At 30.3% G+C, this 17537-nt stretch overlaps 4 protein-coding genes across 4 annotated transcripts; 3 read left to right on the plus strand and 1 right to left on the minus strand.

Annotated features, from left to right (window-relative positions):
• The first annotated feature begins 1357 nt into the window (after nt 1-1357).
• On the plus strand, nt 1358-3707 carry LOC112701839 (uncharacterized). Its single transcript, XM_025752619.2, has 2 exons — nt 1358-2449; nt 3292-3707. The coding sequence occupies exons 1-2, from the start codon at nt 1672-1674 to the stop codon at nt 3459-3461; spliced, it is 948 nt and encodes a 315-aa protein (XP_025608404.1). The 5' UTR covers nt 1358-1671; the 3' UTR covers nt 3462-3707.
• Nucleotides 3708-5244: 1537 nt separating this feature from the next.
• LOC112701840 (desmethyl-deoxy-podophyllotoxin synthase) lies at nt 5245-8577 on the plus strand. Its single transcript, XM_025752620.3, has 2 exons — nt 5245-6224; nt 7819-8577. The coding sequence occupies exons 1-2, from the start codon at nt 5292-5294 to the stop codon at nt 8446-8448; spliced, it is 1563 nt and encodes a 520-aa protein (XP_025608405.1). The 5' UTR covers nt 5245-5291; the 3' UTR covers nt 8449-8577.
• An 833-nt stretch (nt 8578-9410) lies between these two features.
• Nucleotides 9411-10034, plus strand: LOC112703862 (receptor-like protein 9DC3). The gene has a single exon (XM_025755492.1). It carries the CDS (start codon nt 9411-9413, stop codon nt 10032-10034), a length of 624 nt encoding a protein of 207 aa, XP_025611277.1.
• A 594-nt stretch (nt 10035-10628) lies between these two features.
• Nucleotides 10629-14389, minus strand: LOC112701841 (receptor-like protein 6). Its single transcript, XM_025752622.3, has one exon. The coding sequence runs from the start codon at nt 13930-13932 to the stop codon at nt 10798-10800; it is 3135 nt and encodes a 1044-aa protein (XP_025608407.1). The 5' UTR covers nt 13933-14389; the 3' UTR covers nt 10629-10797.
• Between the last annotated feature and the right edge of the window lie 3148 nt (nt 14390-17537).

Genomic DNA, 17537 nt, shown 5'->3' on the forward strand with positions numbered 1-17537 from the left:
TGCAGATATCTATAGATAAGTATAAATATTATAAAAGATAAAGTAATGAATGTGTTGTTCTTAAAGTTTCAGGATTGAATAGGTATGATTAGTAGTAATTATGAGGATTGAAATAGCGTATATAATGTGGATGTGGATTAGCATGGATTTTGTTTTGGCTTAGGTCAGATTGTGTTTCTACTTTCTAACATTGACGAGACATGAAAATAAAATATAAAAAAAACAAAAAATATAAAAAAATTATTTAATAGAGGACCTTTGAGATTAAGATGCGGTAGATGTATTTTGTTAAAAGAATAAAAGATCATATTTTATTTTTTAAAGTAAAATTAAAATTTTAGAGAATCAAAATCTTCATTAAAATTTTTTCTAATAAAATTTAATGAGATAAAACTCAAGTAGTTAATAAAATTAAAAATGGATTCTTTTCAATTTTTTTTAATATTTAGAAAAATATAGTATCATCTTTTATTATTAATTTTATAAGTAAAACTAAAATTAAATATAAAAAAATAAAAAATAAAAAATTATAATTAATACCATCAAATTTTTTTTTCTAAAAAAAGATCCACTCCCAATAAAATTTAATATGGATAAAACTCGAATAGTTAATAAAAGAGGACATCACCATAATATGTTGCCTTTTAAGTTGTTATCTGTTGCTGAATTATTAGAGTTGAATACGAATAAAAATGCTGTGATTGACTATATAGATAACTAGTATAAAAAATGTTGTTTAGAAAGTTTTAAGTATTTAAAATTGATTAAGTAGAATTAAAGTTTTGAATGTAAATTTTACTAGAATATATATTCATATTTCATTTTATTTTATGATAGTGAACCTATTTTTGTAACTATGTATTAAGTTAGGAGTTTAATCTAATCTTTAGTTAGTTATAAATATCTAAAATATTGAACATATTTAGGAGAAAGAATAATATTAAGAAGACCAAAAAATTGTCAAAACTTGTCTTATTTAATATTTATTAATTATTACAATAATTAATAAATATTAAATAAAATAAATTATAATTATTTTTAACTAATTTTTTTTAGTTATTAAATATTTTTCGTAGAAGAAAAAAGTACTATACGTTACAGAGAGTATAAATTTTTTTAGTATTATCATTGACCATCTTTTTTGTTTTTTCAATCTAAATTCTAAACAATAGAAATTCATTCAATTTTTGAGAGATTCTATTATCTAGTATTTATTGTTTAACAACAATTCATTCAATTTTTTTTATCTCTTTTTCTTTAATTATTTTATGATAATAAATTAACCTAGAGAAAAGAAATTTCTTTGACATCTACTATCTAGAGTGTATATAAGAAATTTTCTCAATTTTCTTATCCTACTTCATTTTGCATTGTAGTTCCAACTCTACCCTCCTTGCATTTAATTACAGAAATGTCTTCTGAGTTCCCAAACAATCAATCAAACATTAATTTTCATACACTTCCCTTCCAAGTTTCAAAGTGCAGACCGGTTACAATTTCACTATTCACTGTTACAAAAGAAGAAAAGCATGCTTCTTCTCTTCATCTTCCTCTGTTCCTCGTTCACAGTGACATTGCTCCAATTTTTTCAGCTTCAGAAACCGAAAAGGCAATAACTTTTTCGAACCCCACTTTCCTTTTTCTCCAAAGTTCGAATTTTTTGCCCTTGTTATGTCAATTCAACCAAAAACCGAACCTGGGTCACCCCCCGTTCTCTCATCAACCAGTAACAAAAGCTTGGAGACGATGAGCATTCCTGAGCTCATTCAAATTCTTCGAGTTAAGTGGCAAAAAGAGGATTATGACAGAGTTGAAGAGGTTTTGGTAGAAAGAGAGGAAAAACTTAAAACCAAGGCTGGTCAACTTGAAGAGAAGTTTCAGCTTCAGAGTCTAGCAAGGATTGATGCTGAGGATAAATTGAAGAAGAAAGAGCAACAGTGTGAGAAGGTACAGGGGCTTTATGAGACGTTGTTTAAAGGAGTGAAGGAAAGTGGGTTGGACAAGGCAACCATTGAGAATTTGAGGAAGAAGAACAAAGAGTTAGAGTGCGAGAATCTTAAGTTGTTGGAGTTGAAGAAGAAATGTGAGGTTGATGGCAATGCTATTGATGAATTGAGGAAGAAAGTGGCTGAGTTAGAGGCTGAAAAGAAGAATAATTTGGATACCATTGCTGAGTTGAATGATAAGAATTGGAAGTTGGTGGACGAGAAATTGAAGGCTGATTTTAAGTTTGTGGAATTGCTTGATAGGGTTGTGAAATTGGAGGAAAGTGCAAAGTTTTTGATGAGTAATGCTTCTTTTGATGGAGAGCATGATATTAATGAAGCTGATGATCCTGGTTTTCCTTCTAAAGTCAAAGAAGAAGTGAAGGAGTTCAATGATGATGTTAATGATGGTTCTCTACCTTTGCAACACAAAGATTTTCATCAATCTTATGGTGCTGCAGCTGGTATTGAAATTCTACTTCAAATTCTCTTATGACTAAATCAATTAGTAATGTCCATTTTTTTTATTGGTAGTACTCTGAAAATATTACTTTATAGTGATCTTTGCATTAATTACATAATTTTGTCAGGTTTTTAGGTGTGTAGGTCATGATTATGTTTGATTGAGTCTTAAGAGCAATATATTAGTCTCAACACATTGAACTAGTATTTTGGAAGCTGCATTAACAGAACATGTTCTCTTTTATATATATTTTAAATAACTTTTGAAAGAATGGGGAAATTTCTTCTAGTGATTTTACTATATGACACAAATTGACAACATAAATTCAATACAGAATTCAATTTACTTTGAAATCAAATTGTCATAGTGCTTATTGAAGTTTATCAGGTTGGTGCTTCCACAAGTATTAAGTTCATAACTACCAAGAGTTTACCAAACAAAATTATGTGAATAGGATAAGGTTGATTATTTGTGCTATGTAAATAGAATATTGTTCCAATTTACTCTCTTTGATGTTCCCTTCTTGTCTTGATTAGGAAAATCTTAATTACATGAGATTTGTGAGTATCAGAAAATTCTAAAATAGTATTGTTGAAATTTTCTTTACCATTGTTGAGTAGATAAGTAAATTGATCAATTTATACAAGCGAGATCACAGAGTTTCCTATTGTATATGTTATCCAAACTTGTTGAATGCATTATTCTTATACCATAGACTTTCAATTACATGAAATGCTTGAGCTTGAGATTGATATTACCTAAAAAATGTTGCAATTAATATAGATATATATTTCATTTGATTATTCAATTTAGAATTCTTCAATTTCCATACCTTTGATGCAGCTGAGGGAGGATCCAAATTGCAAAATATCATTGAGATCAGTGACAGCGACCATGATGATGATGATTTCCCTATTTCACGAGTAACGCAAGCAAAAACTACTGAATCACGCAAAAGAAAGCTCCCATTCTCACAATCTTGTTCTGACAGTAGGAGTGGTAGTTTTGGTTAACTCAGGTACATAGGTCCTGCATTATTAGACTCCTTTCTTAGGTATAATTGTTCCTATACACATTCAAGTCAAATATGGTTCTAAACTTCTAACTTCTTCCTTCATGGATTGAAAACAATGATGTGCAGATTGCTCTCTTTAGTCTAATACATGGAAGTTTATGTTAGTTCTTAGTCTTGAAAACATTAGCACTCATTGTATAATGTATATAGTATTGGTTGATATGGTAATGTTTTTTGTATGCTATTTCTCTTTCATTTTCTGAATTTTAGAAAGTGACATAATACAAATTTGTGCTTTTTTTTTTTTTTTAGTTCAGATGGATTGGAGGTCCAATCCTAGGCATTATTACATCACAAACTATCCACTCACACACCAGTATTTTTAAGGGTTCTTATCCACCACTTGCCATTACTAAGGTTCGAATTCGGATGACATATTAAGAAGCATGCTAATGTATCAGCTCAACTAGGCCTCAGTTGTATACAAATTTTTGTTTTTTTTTGTACTTTGCAAATTTGTGCTTAATTTTGTTAGGTTGAATGATTTGGACTGAAATTTATATTGGAAGCCCAACTCCTTAAGGAAAATCCATTCACCTAATTAACCGGGTTTGAAACATGGGCCTAACCATGGAGTGAAATATAAGAACTAGTAATGTAGGGCCAAAAACTAAAAAAATAAAAAGTAATGACAAAAGTTAATTTATCGGAATTTAGTGCTAATAACAGAATTAATTTTTGTGATCCATTTAATATCCAATTCTACAAGTTAATGACTAATTTTTCACAAATTAAAGCTTCATTAAAAATTTACTATTAACTAATGAATTACTGTATTTATGTATTTATAAGACGAGATTCAAACACTTCATGTTTGTGTAAGCGAAATTCAAGTTGTGCTGTTGTTGTTGACCAGTTAACACTTGCCACCAAAGTTAACATGTGCATTTAGAATACCTAATAATATTTACCTATTTCAGTCGTTATTATGGGACTCTGACCCTTAATTTGGGAGAGGTTACCTATCTATATTGATTTTAGATTTTTTAAATTTTGAATTTTTATTTTAGAAAATAAAATGTAATCTCTTATTTTTAAATAGTTTTTTTCATATTTTTTTTAGTATCATCTATGAAATAAATAATAAGAGATCACATTTTATCCTTTAAAATAAGATTCAAAATTTAAAAGATCCAAATTCATCTATATTATATATACACACGCATAGTATAAATATTTAATACCGAAGAAACATGAAAAATATGGTAAAAATATGGTATGGCAGAGGTTCTAAGTCAATCAAAGAATCCTGCATCTATACAAGCAATATATAAATTATAACACCTACGCAGCCATGTGGTTTAATTTATTATTATTGTTGTTGTATACAGCTGTTCTTTTTATTATCATTATTATTAGTTAGTAGTTAACTTTCAAGTTTTAAAGATGTTATATATTATGAGTCTATTTCTTCAATTGAAATGATTTAATTTCAAATAAATAATTTTTTCCAGAAACTAATGCGTGTAAAATTTTCCTATAAATTAACCTTTAGTTTATTTTAAAAGATCTTATTATTTGTATTCATTCTATTCGATACAATAAAGTGTATCATATATATATAGTAAAAAAAAAATACATGTTAACATTAAGTATGAAATAAAAATATATAAATACACAAAATATTTTTTATTTAATAAAAAAAATTTTAATTCCTTTTAAAAATCATATTTATACATGCATCCGTTTCATACTCTATAAATATAGAAGCACTAGCTTAATTTTATAATCACTTAGCTCTCACTTTCTCTACACATTAGATTTCTTCATGGAGCATCATCACCCTTCCTCATCATCCTTACCCTTCTTTCTATTTTCATTAATAATCTTCATCCTTTTCATATCACAACTTCTCAAATTGTTAGCTAAGAAATCCAAAGTCACAAGCAAGAAAAAAGAGAAGCTTCCTCCGGGGCCATGGACACTACCTCTAATCGGTAGCATACACCACTTAGTTGGAAAATCTCTACCCCATCATTGTATGAGAGACTTAGCAAAAAAATATGGTCCTCTCATGCACCTTAAGCTCGGTGAAGCATCAATCATGGTGGTTTCTTCTCCAGAAGTTGCCAAAGAAGTATTTAAAACCCATGATATCAACTTTGCCGAAAGACCTAAAAATTTAGGTGCAGATATCTTAACCTATGGTTCCACCAACATAGCCACCGCGCAATACGGTGGCTATTGGAAGCAACTAAGAAGAATATGCTCAATGGAACTTCTTAGCCCTAAGCGTGTGAGTTCATTCAAATCAATAAGGGAAGAAGAGGTAATGAATTTGATAACATGGATTTCTGATAATACTGGATCTTGTGTTAATCTTAGTGAGAAAGTTGCTTCTTTGACAAGTGCAATCACTGCTAGGGCAATTTTTGGAGAAAAGTGTAAGTGTCAAGAACAATTCATTTCATTGTTGAAGAGTCTTGGAAAGATTGTGGAACGTGTTTTTGTTGTATTTAGTCTTTTTCCGTCTCACACATGGCTCCATCTTATAAGTGGAGCGAAGCGTGAGACGGAAAAAGTACATAAAGAATTTGATATCGTAATTGAAAATATTATAAAAAATAAAATAACAAGGATAAAAAATAAGGAGGATAAATCTCAGACAGTGGATCTTCTTTCTATTCTTCTAAATATTGTGGAAGATCATGGAGCTTATGAGTATCCTGTGACAATCAACAGTGTCAAAGCTATTGTTTTTGTAAGTGTACATTTTATTTTTTATTTTTTGTTTGTGATATTTCTATTGTTTATCATTTTATTGGGAGTTAGGACTATTTGTGACATGATCATCATTTACTATATATATATACACTCTCGTGCATGCATAATAATTTAGTCTACCTACTTGGTCCATAGAGTAAAGGTTGGAGTAGGAGGATATGTTGCACCAAAATGGTGCTCTGCATTTCTTTATTATTACTATTCCCATAAAGTTGTTTAACTTATTAGCTATTAAGGGATTGGTTATTTAATATTTAACGGTGAGTGGAAGGTATGAAACCTAACACCAATCAACAACTTAAATAGTTTAGTCCCTCAGAATTTAAATGTCTTCATATGTCACCTCAAAATTTCTTTCTCAGAAAATTTTGCTTTACGATTCTCCTCTTTTGCGAAATATTAAAATAATATTTTTTTATTTATAAAATGTATATTTCTTTCTTTTATAATTTTTAAAAAATTTTATTTTTAATCTATTTTAAATTTTTTGTATTAATTAATATTAATTTTATCAATTTTTTTATCATTAAATTTTGCTTACCAAAATATCTTTTAATAAATTATTTTTTTATTGATTAAATTATATTTTTATCAAAATATTTTTAAAAAAATTTAATAATCAAATTACTTTTTTTAAGATACCATTCTATAATTTTTTAATTATTAAATTATGATTTTACCAAAATTTTTGTTAACAATGTTTTTCTTATATTTTATTATTAACTTTTCGATATCAATATATATTATTTTAATATTAAAAAAAATATTAGTAAGATTATTTTTCAATATCAATATATATTAATTATTATATATATTAACAATGATAATATTTTTTTTATTTAATATTAAAATAATATACATTGATATCGAAAAATTAATAGTAAAATATACAAAATTATTAACAAAAATTTTGGTAAAATCATAATTTAATAATTAAAAAGTTATTGAAGGATGTTTTAGAAAAAATAATTTAATCATTAAATTTTTTAAAAAATATTTTAATAAAAATACAATTTAATTAATGAAAAAAGAATTTATTAAATGATATTTTAGTAAGCAAAATTTAATAATAAAAAAATAAAATTTTTATTAAAGAGTATTTTTGTAAAAAATAATTTTTTTTGAAAAATAGATGAAGTTAACATTAGTTAACACAAAAAAAAAATTAAAATGGATTAAAGAGGAAATTTTTAAAAATAATAAGAGAGGAGAATGTACATTTTATAAATAGAAAGAATGAAAGTGTCTTTTTAGCATCTCGCAGGAAGAGAAGTAGAATTTTCTCATATATTTATATTGAGAGTAGTGTTGTTATTGTTTTTTTATTAGTAAGGATTTTATATATATATATATCCCAATTAGTTTAAGTACCTAGACGTATTTAGTATTTAATTTTATGTAAAGTATTATCACTTTACTTCCTTATTTTCAGAGATAGACTTTAACTAAAATATTTTTTGTAATTTTATTTACTATTTAAAACATGATATAATCACCAACATTAGAGTTGAAATAACATGATTATTGTATGATAAAACTTTAAAACTCATTTAATTTACATGGATTGTCAGGATCTATATGGTGCCGGAATTGAAACATCATCTGCAGTGATAGAATGGACAATTTCTGAGCTAGTGAAGAATCCAGAAGCAATGGCAAGAGCTCAAGAAGAGGTTAGAAAAGCTTTTGGCACCAAAGAATCATCATCATCTCTTGAGAATCTAACATATCTAAAAGCAGTTATCAAAGAGACAATGAGATTACACCCTCCATTTCCTTTACTCCTTCCAAGAGAATGCAGAGAGACATGTGACATCAACGGCTACACCATAGCCGCTGGAAGCCAAGTGATAGTAAATGCATGGGCCATTGGAAGAGATCCTAATCATTGGGGTGGCCAAGAAGATGCTGAGAGATTCCGTCCCGAAAGGTTTCTAGAATGTTCCATTGATTATAAAGGTTGTGATGTTGAGTTCATACCCTTTGGTGCTGGGAGGAGGATATGTCCAGGCATTTATTTCGCTGTTTCAAGCATTGAAATTTGCGTTGCACAACTTTTGTATTATTTCGATTGGAAAGTTCCAAAAAATGGAGACATTGAAGGAGAATTGGATATGACTGAATATTTTGGGAGCACGGCAAGAAGGAAGAATGATCTTATCTTAGTTCCCATTCCATGGAATAGTAGTAATAATAACTAATAACAATTTAGCTCCAGGATTTGTTATTAGCCAATGTTGCTGTATGTACAAGGGAGATTCCAACTCTCCGATACTTGTTTAAGTGGATTACTGAGCTAATCACTAAAATAACTCAATTTGGTTTAATTATATATTATTATTAATTGATGATATGGTAATGTTTTCTATGTATGTTATTTTCTATTCTTTTTGAAATTTTAGACTCTATGGCATATAATAATATAAATTTGTGCTTACCTTTTTTTTTTATTTTTCACGGTATTCTCCAATCCGACAAGTCAAGGATTAATTTGCCGCAGTACTAAGTTCCATTTAAGGATTTGTCGCTGGCCAATGGGTTGCTGCATGCATAAGGCAAAATTCGAACTCCTGACACTTGTTTAAGCAGACTAGTGAACTTAACCTACATAGAGACATATAAGAATCCATAGAGTATTAGGCCAAAAAGAAAAAAACAATTAAAAATTAAAATAATAATAAAATTTAATCTCTCGGAATTTACTATTAGTAGTTTAGTACTAAAGTAGCACTACTTTCGAACTTTGACTTTGACTTTGACAAGAATTTTGTTCTTTTTTTTTGTTTTAATTTGTCTCTATCAGTTCAATTATGATGTATAAAATGAGTTATTGGTAAATTTTCTGTAAGATATACTAAAAAATACTTGATTTGTTTTTACATTTACAGTAATAATATTTTATAGAATAGAGGATAACTTTCCCTACTGCACAGAGCTGGAGGTTTTAATTCTTGGCAAGAATCGAATAGAGGATACCTTTCCCTACTAGCTTCAGAATTTGACATCTTTAAAAGTGTTGGTCTTAAGAGGCAATAAGTTTTATGGTCCTGTTGGTAATAACTTGACAACCAACCATCCATTTCCAAGTTTAATTATCTTTGATGCATCAGGCAACCATTTTAGTGGCCTGTTGCCAAAAGACTTCATTGAGAATTTCCAAGCCATGAAGAATGTTGTTCATGCTGAAGTGGGAAGCGTTTTGAGTTACATGAATAGTCGCTTTTACTCTGCAATAAGTTATGAAACTCAACCAGAGTATGCTAACTCATTGATAGCAACAGTTAAAGGGGTGAGCAGAGCTTACACAAAAATTCCAACCATCTTTGCATATATTGATTTGTCAGAGAACAAATTTGAAGGAGAGATTCCAAATGTTATTGGAGAGGTTCATGCACTCATAGCACTCAACCTTTCCCATAACAAACTCATTGGTTCTATTCCTCAATCCGTGGGATATTTGACAGAACTTGAATCATTGAACTTCTCATCGAATATGCTCACAGGTCATATCCCAAATGAATTGACCAATCTAAACTTTCTTGGATTCTTGAATCTTTCCAGCAACCATCTTGTAGGACTAATACCACGAGGAAAACAGTTTGATACATTTCGAGAGGATTCCTACCAAGGGAACATGGGGTTATGTGGATTTCCATTGTCAATACAATGCAACAAGAACCTTGAAGAAGAACCTTTATCCTCTGGAACAAATCAAGCTGAAGAGAAATTTGGATTTGGTTGGGAGCCAGTGGCAATAGGATATGTATATGGAACTGAGGAGTGCTAGAGGCCAGCAACTTTTGTGTTTTGGGCCAGCAACTTTTGTGTTTTGTAACCATCATTTGACCATCAATAGTGTTTTTAATGGTGTGAGATTATATTAAATGGTGGGAAATCACTCATTTTTTTTATAGTTAAGTGCTGGTCACAAAACACAAAAGTTGCTGGCCCCTGAACTTTCTCTTTCTAAAAAATATTTTCTAATATTATATTTGATTGTAAAGGACACAACATTTTAATTCTAGAGAACAACCTAATCGGACTAATCAAATAATTGATTGAGAATCAAAGTATGTAAAGTACTTTGCATCTTCACCAGAGTTTTATACTCTTATTTCTAACTAAGTATAGATGGTTTAATTTTCGTTTTGAATATGGGACCAGCTATTACTTGATGATGGATACCACAATCAATGACTTTTGTTTATTATTGCACGAGAATTAATATTTTTTTATCAAATTATTTTAGATTGTCATCATAAAAAAAAGAGAAGAAAAAAAAAACAACCATATTGTATTGGAGATATTCCTAATAGTTTGGCAATTGTTCTAACATAATTACTAAAAGAATCAACAATCAGAAAACACACACACATATATATACTTCGAAAACAGAATTTACTTGCAACATTTCTTACAACTATAGAACAAGTACTTACTATAAATATCGACAAGACTTGTAGACATCCATAAAGTAAAAGAAAAAGACGACACCAAATCAAATAAAACATGAAAAACACAAAAGCACAAGACATAAACTTATTACACATTTACATTACAACCAAAAGCTGAAACAGAGTTGTTCTTGCACGCCGGCGGTTTCCACGGCTCCTCCTTTTGGTCCTTTTACCTCCAAAGAGGACCACTAGCCATTCAGGCTTTCCAATTGAGAAAACACAATATCCCAATCCTATTCCAAGTACCATTCCACATGCATATCCTATTGCCACTGGCTTCCAACCAAACCCAAATTTGTCTTCAGCCTCAGAAGATGGATATTGTTGCAAAGGGACATTGTTGTTGCATTGAATTGACAATGGAAATCCACATAACCCCGTGTTTCCCTCATAGGAATCATTTGAAAATGTATCAAACTGTTTTCCTCTGGGTATTGGTCCCACCAACTGGTTTTGGGAAAGATTCAAGACTTCAAGAAAGTTCAGATTTGCCAATTCAGTAGGAATATCCCCAGTAAGCATATTTGAGGAAAGATCCAATGATTCAAGATTTGTCAAATTTCCCAAAGAGTGGGGAATATGACCAACAAGTCTGTTATGAGAAAGATTGAGGCCTATGAGTCCATGAAGCTCCCCAAAATCATCTGGAATCTCTCCTTCAAATTTGTTTTCTGACAAATCAATAATTACAAAGACTCTTGGAATTTTCGTTAAAGGAAGACTGACTCTTTTAATTGTTGCAACCATAGAACTGTCATATTCTGTTGTGCCGTGACTAACTTGCCAATCTGCTTCAATATAAGACAAAGGGCTTTGCACATCATCATGAACAATCTTCATGGCTCGAAAATTTTGTATGTATGCTTTTGGTAATGAGCCGCTAAAGTTATTGCATGATATGTCAAAAATAATCAAACTTGCAAATATCTTTTCACATTTCAAATTTACAATCTGACCGTACAACTTATTGCCTCGTAAGACCAGTATTTCCAAATTTGATATATTCTGAAGCCAATTGGGAAATGTGTCCTCAAATTGATTGTTATCGAGATCCAAATCCACAAGTCCTGGGCATTTGGACAAAGATTTCGGCAATAGACCTTCGAAATTGTTGCCATTGAGATTCAGTGTAGTAAGATCCAGAAAGTTATCTGGCAAAGTTCCATGAAGTTTGTTCATTTGTAGATCCAAATCTTCAAGGGATGAGCTATTGGCAAGGCACTGTGGAAATGTTCCTGTGAATTTGTTGTGGGACAAGTTGATAATTTTCAACAAGGTTACATTACAAAAGAAGCAAGAAATGTCATCAGCCATCGAGTTGAAACTAAGATCAAGGTTTTGAAGTCGATACCATGGGAAATGGTCCATCAATGTAAAATTGTTGTGTGAGAGATTCAAATAAGTTAATGAATCCATACCATGTATCCATTCTGGCACTTTTTCCTGAAGACTATTGTTGTACAATTTAAGATAATCCAAATTTGGAAATTTTCCGGAGAATTCCAACCAACCAGTAATATTGCTAGAAAGCAACTGCAGTGCCATCAAATTGGAGAAAGTGTGATTAACACTAGTTTCAGATTTTAGCAATAATGAACTACAACCTGAAAGATGAAGATACTCCAAGTTTTGAAGCTTAGAGAAGAGTGGGAAGTGGACAATACCGCTCCAGTTATCTGAAGACAAGCACAAATCAGTAAGGTTGACAAGATGAAAAATGGATTCTGGAAAATTTCCTTGGAGCTCATTGTTGCACAAGTCTAAATACTCGAAGGAATAAGATGTAATTTCACTTATGTGCCCTCTGAATCTGTTATTTGATAGATCTAAGGATCTCAAAGACTTGAGGGATAAGGCCCACTCAGGAATTGTCCCATCTAATAAGTTGCCTTCTAGATTTAATTGAGTGAGATTTAAAAAGGCTACTTTGTCGGGTAGTGGTCCCTCAATTTTATTATTAGAACAATCCAAGGAAGAGAGTTGAGTTAAGACAAACAACGAGGATGGCAACTTTCCTTCCAAAGTGTTATCATGAAGGAAGAGAGTTTGCAACTTGGTGTGCCTATCAAACACATTTGGAATTTGACCACTAAATTTATTCCATGAAAGATCCAAGTAAACAAGATGATGAAGGTTTGAAAGAAATGATGGGAACGAACCAGTGAATGCATTCAATGAAAGGTCCAAGTGAGTGAGATGCTGAAGGTTTGAGAGCAATGATGGGAACGAACCAGTGAATGCATTGTGTGAAAGGTCCAAGTGAGTGAGATGCTGAAAGTTTGAGAGCAATGATGGGATTGAACCATTGAATCCATTTTGAGACAAGTCCAAAAAAGTTAGCTGTGTGAGGTTAGAAAAGGAATCAGGGATTTGTGATCCTGGGAATTGACACCATGAAATATCCAAAAAACTAAGAGAAGTACTGCAATTCAACTTTGGAACATGGACTTGAATGTTTTCATTTCCGTATAGATTGAGCTCATGAAGGTTGGGTAAACAGAGAACGTGACTTGTCAAGTGTCCCCTTATTCTGGTAATACTAAGACTAAGAGTAACCAAAGAAAAAGAAAAAGACCAATTGGACAAAGGGTTTGGTGTTAAGCTAATGGAAGACATGTCTGTCTCATCCAATACAATCTCACGTAAAGCTGTTGCATTTTGCAACATTCTTTTCCAACTTGTTTCTTTCCACTTCAAATCATTATTCCAAGAGAGATCAAGTAATTGTAATTTGGAAAGGTGTGAGATTTGAGAAGGAATATCACCTTCAAACCCACAACTGGATAAATTCAAGTGTATGAGACTCACAAGCCTTTCAAACTGAGAAGGCAATTGAGAACCATCAAAATCATTGAATGCAAGGCTGAGTGTTTGGAGATGAGTAAGATGAAAAAGAGTGCTATTGGGATTCATATTACCTACAAGAGCACCACAACTGAGATCGAGGCCAATCACGTGACCAGACACAGAGTGGCACGTGACACCCATCCATGAGCAGCAATCTGTCCCATTTTCCCACGTACTCATCTTTGGATAAACATGGGGGCACTCATACTCATAAAAATATTCAGAAAATGAAGGGTTAAAAATGAATTGGGTCTTAAAGTGAAGCAAGGCAGAACTCTCATCGGGATGGCATAGATGCGAAGACAAACATGCAAAATGGAACATCATAAACATATACACACACATCACCACTCTAACAACCAACAACATCAAATACCCCATTGATTATTGCTTATTTTATGTGTATATATGGCTTACTTGAAAATGGGATTGGTATGTCACTCATCAATTAGGATCCATCTATTTATAGATATTTTTTCTAGCTGGAATTACAAGCACCTATACCCAGCCAATGCATGATTTGTAGATTAATATTCATACTATTCCAATCTATCAATGTCCAAGACTAATTCATAATTGAAGTTTAGTTTTCTTCTAACCCGAGACCCAGATAATTTTATTTCCATGATAGAAGGCATTTGTGGATGAACTTAGCTTGACTCACCAAGCTAAAACTAAGGTCAATATTGGTATTATATGTGGAAATCAATGGACATGGGAAGAAAAAGAAGTTCATGACAAAAGGGGCACGATCCAGGTCCATGTTAAGAAATAATTCCATTTGATTAGTCTTTTTTCTTTGGACAGAATATTGATTAGCCTATGAATGAGTCAAATGAGAAATTAGTTGGAGTGAGAGGCTTGTATAATTTCTCTCTATTTTTGTTGTTGTTTTCTATTTCTTGTTGGGTATAATAGCTGTGGTCTGTGGGTCATGGAGTAAGAAACTTGACTTTTTTTTTTTTTAATTTTCTTCTTGTAATTATACTCACTGAAATATGCCATATGTTTGAACCATACCCATAATATCCACCATGCATTGGTGAGAAGCTTGACTCTAGCATGACCAAAAAAAGCTTGACTTTAGTTTATTTCTTTAAATTTAATTTTTAAGGCATTGATTTATTAGAGTGAATATCAATTTTCTCAAAACGATATCATTTTTATTAGTTGTGGAAAAAAAAAATTCAATATGAGTAAAAAAAAATAGATAGTTAAAGCTTCTTCTTATTCTTGGTGAAAGTAATTGTACATATCAAGAGTAACATATTTGTTAGATAAATTGATGTCGTCCCAATATGAATCTAGAAAAAGATTTTGATCCGTCTGGATAGGTTCATAAGTGACTTTTTTTTAACTTTTAACTTATAAAAAGGTATAGTATTAATATCTGATATAATTTTTAAAATAAAATTGTAACTTTCTAAAAAGCTATCTTAGTGCTTAAGGAGAAGTTAAAAAAAAATTTCTCTTATAATAAAAAGCTTTTTATCATTTTTCTCTTAAAATAAGTATTTTTAGAATTAAAAAATCAAACATAAAATAACTTATTTATAAGTTACTTTTAATATAAGCATTTATTATTTAAACTATTTTTTCAAAAGTAACTTAATTAAGTTGTTTACCCAAACTGAACCTTTGTTCTAAACTTAATATATTATACAAAACAATATTAGCAAATCAATTTTGTTCACGCAATATCAATATCAGTTAAATTTTAGTCACCACAAAAAATATCAGTTAATTTTTTTTAAATTATAGATCATATTAAATCATAAATTTTTAATTCTAAATTTAAATTATAAATCCTAAACTCTAATTTTAAAAAAAAAATAAAATTTTTAGAATTAAAAAAAATTAACGAATATTAAGAAACTAAAAAGTAATTCCTTATATATCACTCTAAGTTTTTCGTCACAAAAATTAAAGACTATTCATAAAGTAAACAAAACTATATATAAGATTTTTCTATATATATATAACTATTTCTGCCATTTTTAGGCATTAATAGTCAAAGACTATTCAAAATGAACATTTTATTCCGACCCTTCAACAACGTAATCCCAAGTCTTCCCCCATTATATTCCCAAATCGACCTATAGGATTTGTGATCAACAACGATATGCACTAGTTCAATTATGATCGAATGCTATTAGAGAATAATCTAAATGCTTTATTCCTATTATTTTATAACTAAATTGAAAAATATATATATTTAATTTGTAAAGAATATAATGTGATGATCAAGTCTATCAATTTCACCCAACCCGTCTCATATTTTCTCCATTCTCTTGCAAGTATATATAGATTATCTCTTTCAAATTTTTCTTTAATTTTCGCCGATTCATTGTTGAAGTAAAAGAAAAAGATAAACTATTAAATCAAAAGTTTATATTATTGACAAAAATAATTCAAAAAATACAACCAATAAATAAGTGACGAAAAAATAATTAAAAATATGACAAAAATCGAAAAATAATTTTAATGTTCTTTTCAATGAAAATGTTCTTATTATATAGTAATTTAATTACGTTAATGAGAAAATTAAATGGGAAATATTCTTCGGATCAAACAAAATACATTGTGAATTTTTCATATTATTATTGTTACCTGTTAATTACTAGAGATTAAGATTAAGAGTAACAATTAAAATCTTTTTTTGGAGCACTAGATATTATTTTATAAATAATACTTGTATTATTTCATTTATTTATATTAGCTCCCCAATCCCCATAATCAAGCATGCATTGAAGGAAGGGTTGGAAAATTTGTACATTTATAAAGACTTTAAGAACGTATTTGCTGGGATGAATTGATGTTACCATAACGTGGTTCAATGTTGCTTATTGTAGGGCCATAACCACTCTCAATGTGTTGCTTTCTTTTCCATAACCATTGAATTTAGTTAGGACTATGATACGTGTATCAAAATCAGTCACTAAAGTCAGTTTCTAATGTAAAATATATATTAGAATATAAATACACATTGAAAATAATTAAATTAAACATATATTTATATACAAATATATTAATAGCTGATTTTAGTGGCTAATTTTAATGTACGAATAGTATTTTTAATGGGCAGTGCTAGGTAGCTAAAAATTAATTACAATATAAAAATGTCACATAAAAATTTTCATTCTCTCTTGATAAGCAAGTGACATACACTTTCTTATCACTTACTCTCCTTATCACCTACTATTTATTTGCATGTTTGGAGTCATTAATGTTCTTTTCAAAATCAATTTCAGTTTTTTCCAAATTAAATCCCTAAAATTCCTCACTCACATTATTACCCATTAAAATGCAATTTTTCTACAGAAATTATGGAGTTTAAATTTAAAAATTTTAACAACTTCTACTGCACAACTCATATTTTACATATGATGGTTTCAGTGGCTAAGAGAAGGGGGGGTTGAATCTTAGCCCCCTTTTTAAAAGCTAACACTTGCTGCCCTTCAGAAGAGACTTTTTGTTTTTGCTCGTCTCTGAACACGAGCAACTCAGTTTTGTCTCGTCCCTTGCCACGAGATTTTTGATTTGTCTCGTCACTTGGCACGAGATAATTCTGGCTTTTGCTCCTGTGTAGTTGAAAACAGAAATGGAGTAGAAGGAGAAGAAGATTGCACCAAGATGTATCCTGGTTCGGCTGCTAAGTGCAGTGCAGCCTACATCCAGTCTCCATCACAAACATGATGGAATTTCACTATAGTCAATCTGATTACAACTTGTAAAGTGCTAACCCAACTTACAAGGGGATTTCCACAGAATCATGATACACAACATAGATGAACAAAGGAACTCTAAGACATCTATGGCTTTTTCTTTTAATTTTGCACTCTCTGCCTTTTTCCGCTCTATGGCTTTTTCATTACAAACCTCACTTGTTTGCCTTTTACCATGAGACTCAAGACATGACAAAATTAAACAGAAAATTACAAAACAGAATACATTGAAGGAGAAGAGAAAACTGTTAGCTCAGGTAG

This window comes from Arachis hypogaea, chromosome 7 (assembly GCF_003086295.3).
Source record: "Arachis hypogaea cultivar Tifrunner chromosome 7, arahy.Tifrunner.gnm2.J5K5, whole genome shotgun sequence".
NCBI lineage: Eukaryota > Viridiplantae > Streptophyta > Magnoliopsida > Fabales > Fabaceae > Arachis > Arachis hypogaea.

Bases quoted from the DNA above. Each gene is read 5' to 3' on its own strand.
- LOC112703862 (XM_025755492.1), top strand. From the start codon at position 9,411: ATGAAGAATGTTGTTCATGCTGAAGTGGGAAGCGTTTTGAGTTACATG.
- LOC112701841 (XM_025752622.3), bottom strand. From the start codon at position 13,932: ATGGGGTATTTGATGTTGTTGGTTGTTAGAGTGGTGATGTGTGTGTAT.
- LOC112701839 (XM_025752619.2), top strand. From the start codon at position 1,672: ATGTCAATTCAACCAAAAACCGAACCTGGGTCACCCCCCGTTCTCTCA. The intron at 2,450-3,291 runs GTATTGAAATTC...CCTTTGATGCAG, and splicing joins ATCTTATGGTGCTGCAGCTG to CTGAGGGAGGATCCAAATTG.
- LOC112701840 (XM_025752620.3), top strand. From the start codon at position 5,292: ATGGAGCATCATCACCCTTCCTCATCATCCTTACCCTTCTTTCTATTT. The intron at 6,225-7,818 runs GTAAGTGTACAT...ATGGATTGTCAG, and splicing joins GTGTCAAAGCTATTGTTTTT to GATCTATATGGTGCCGGAAT.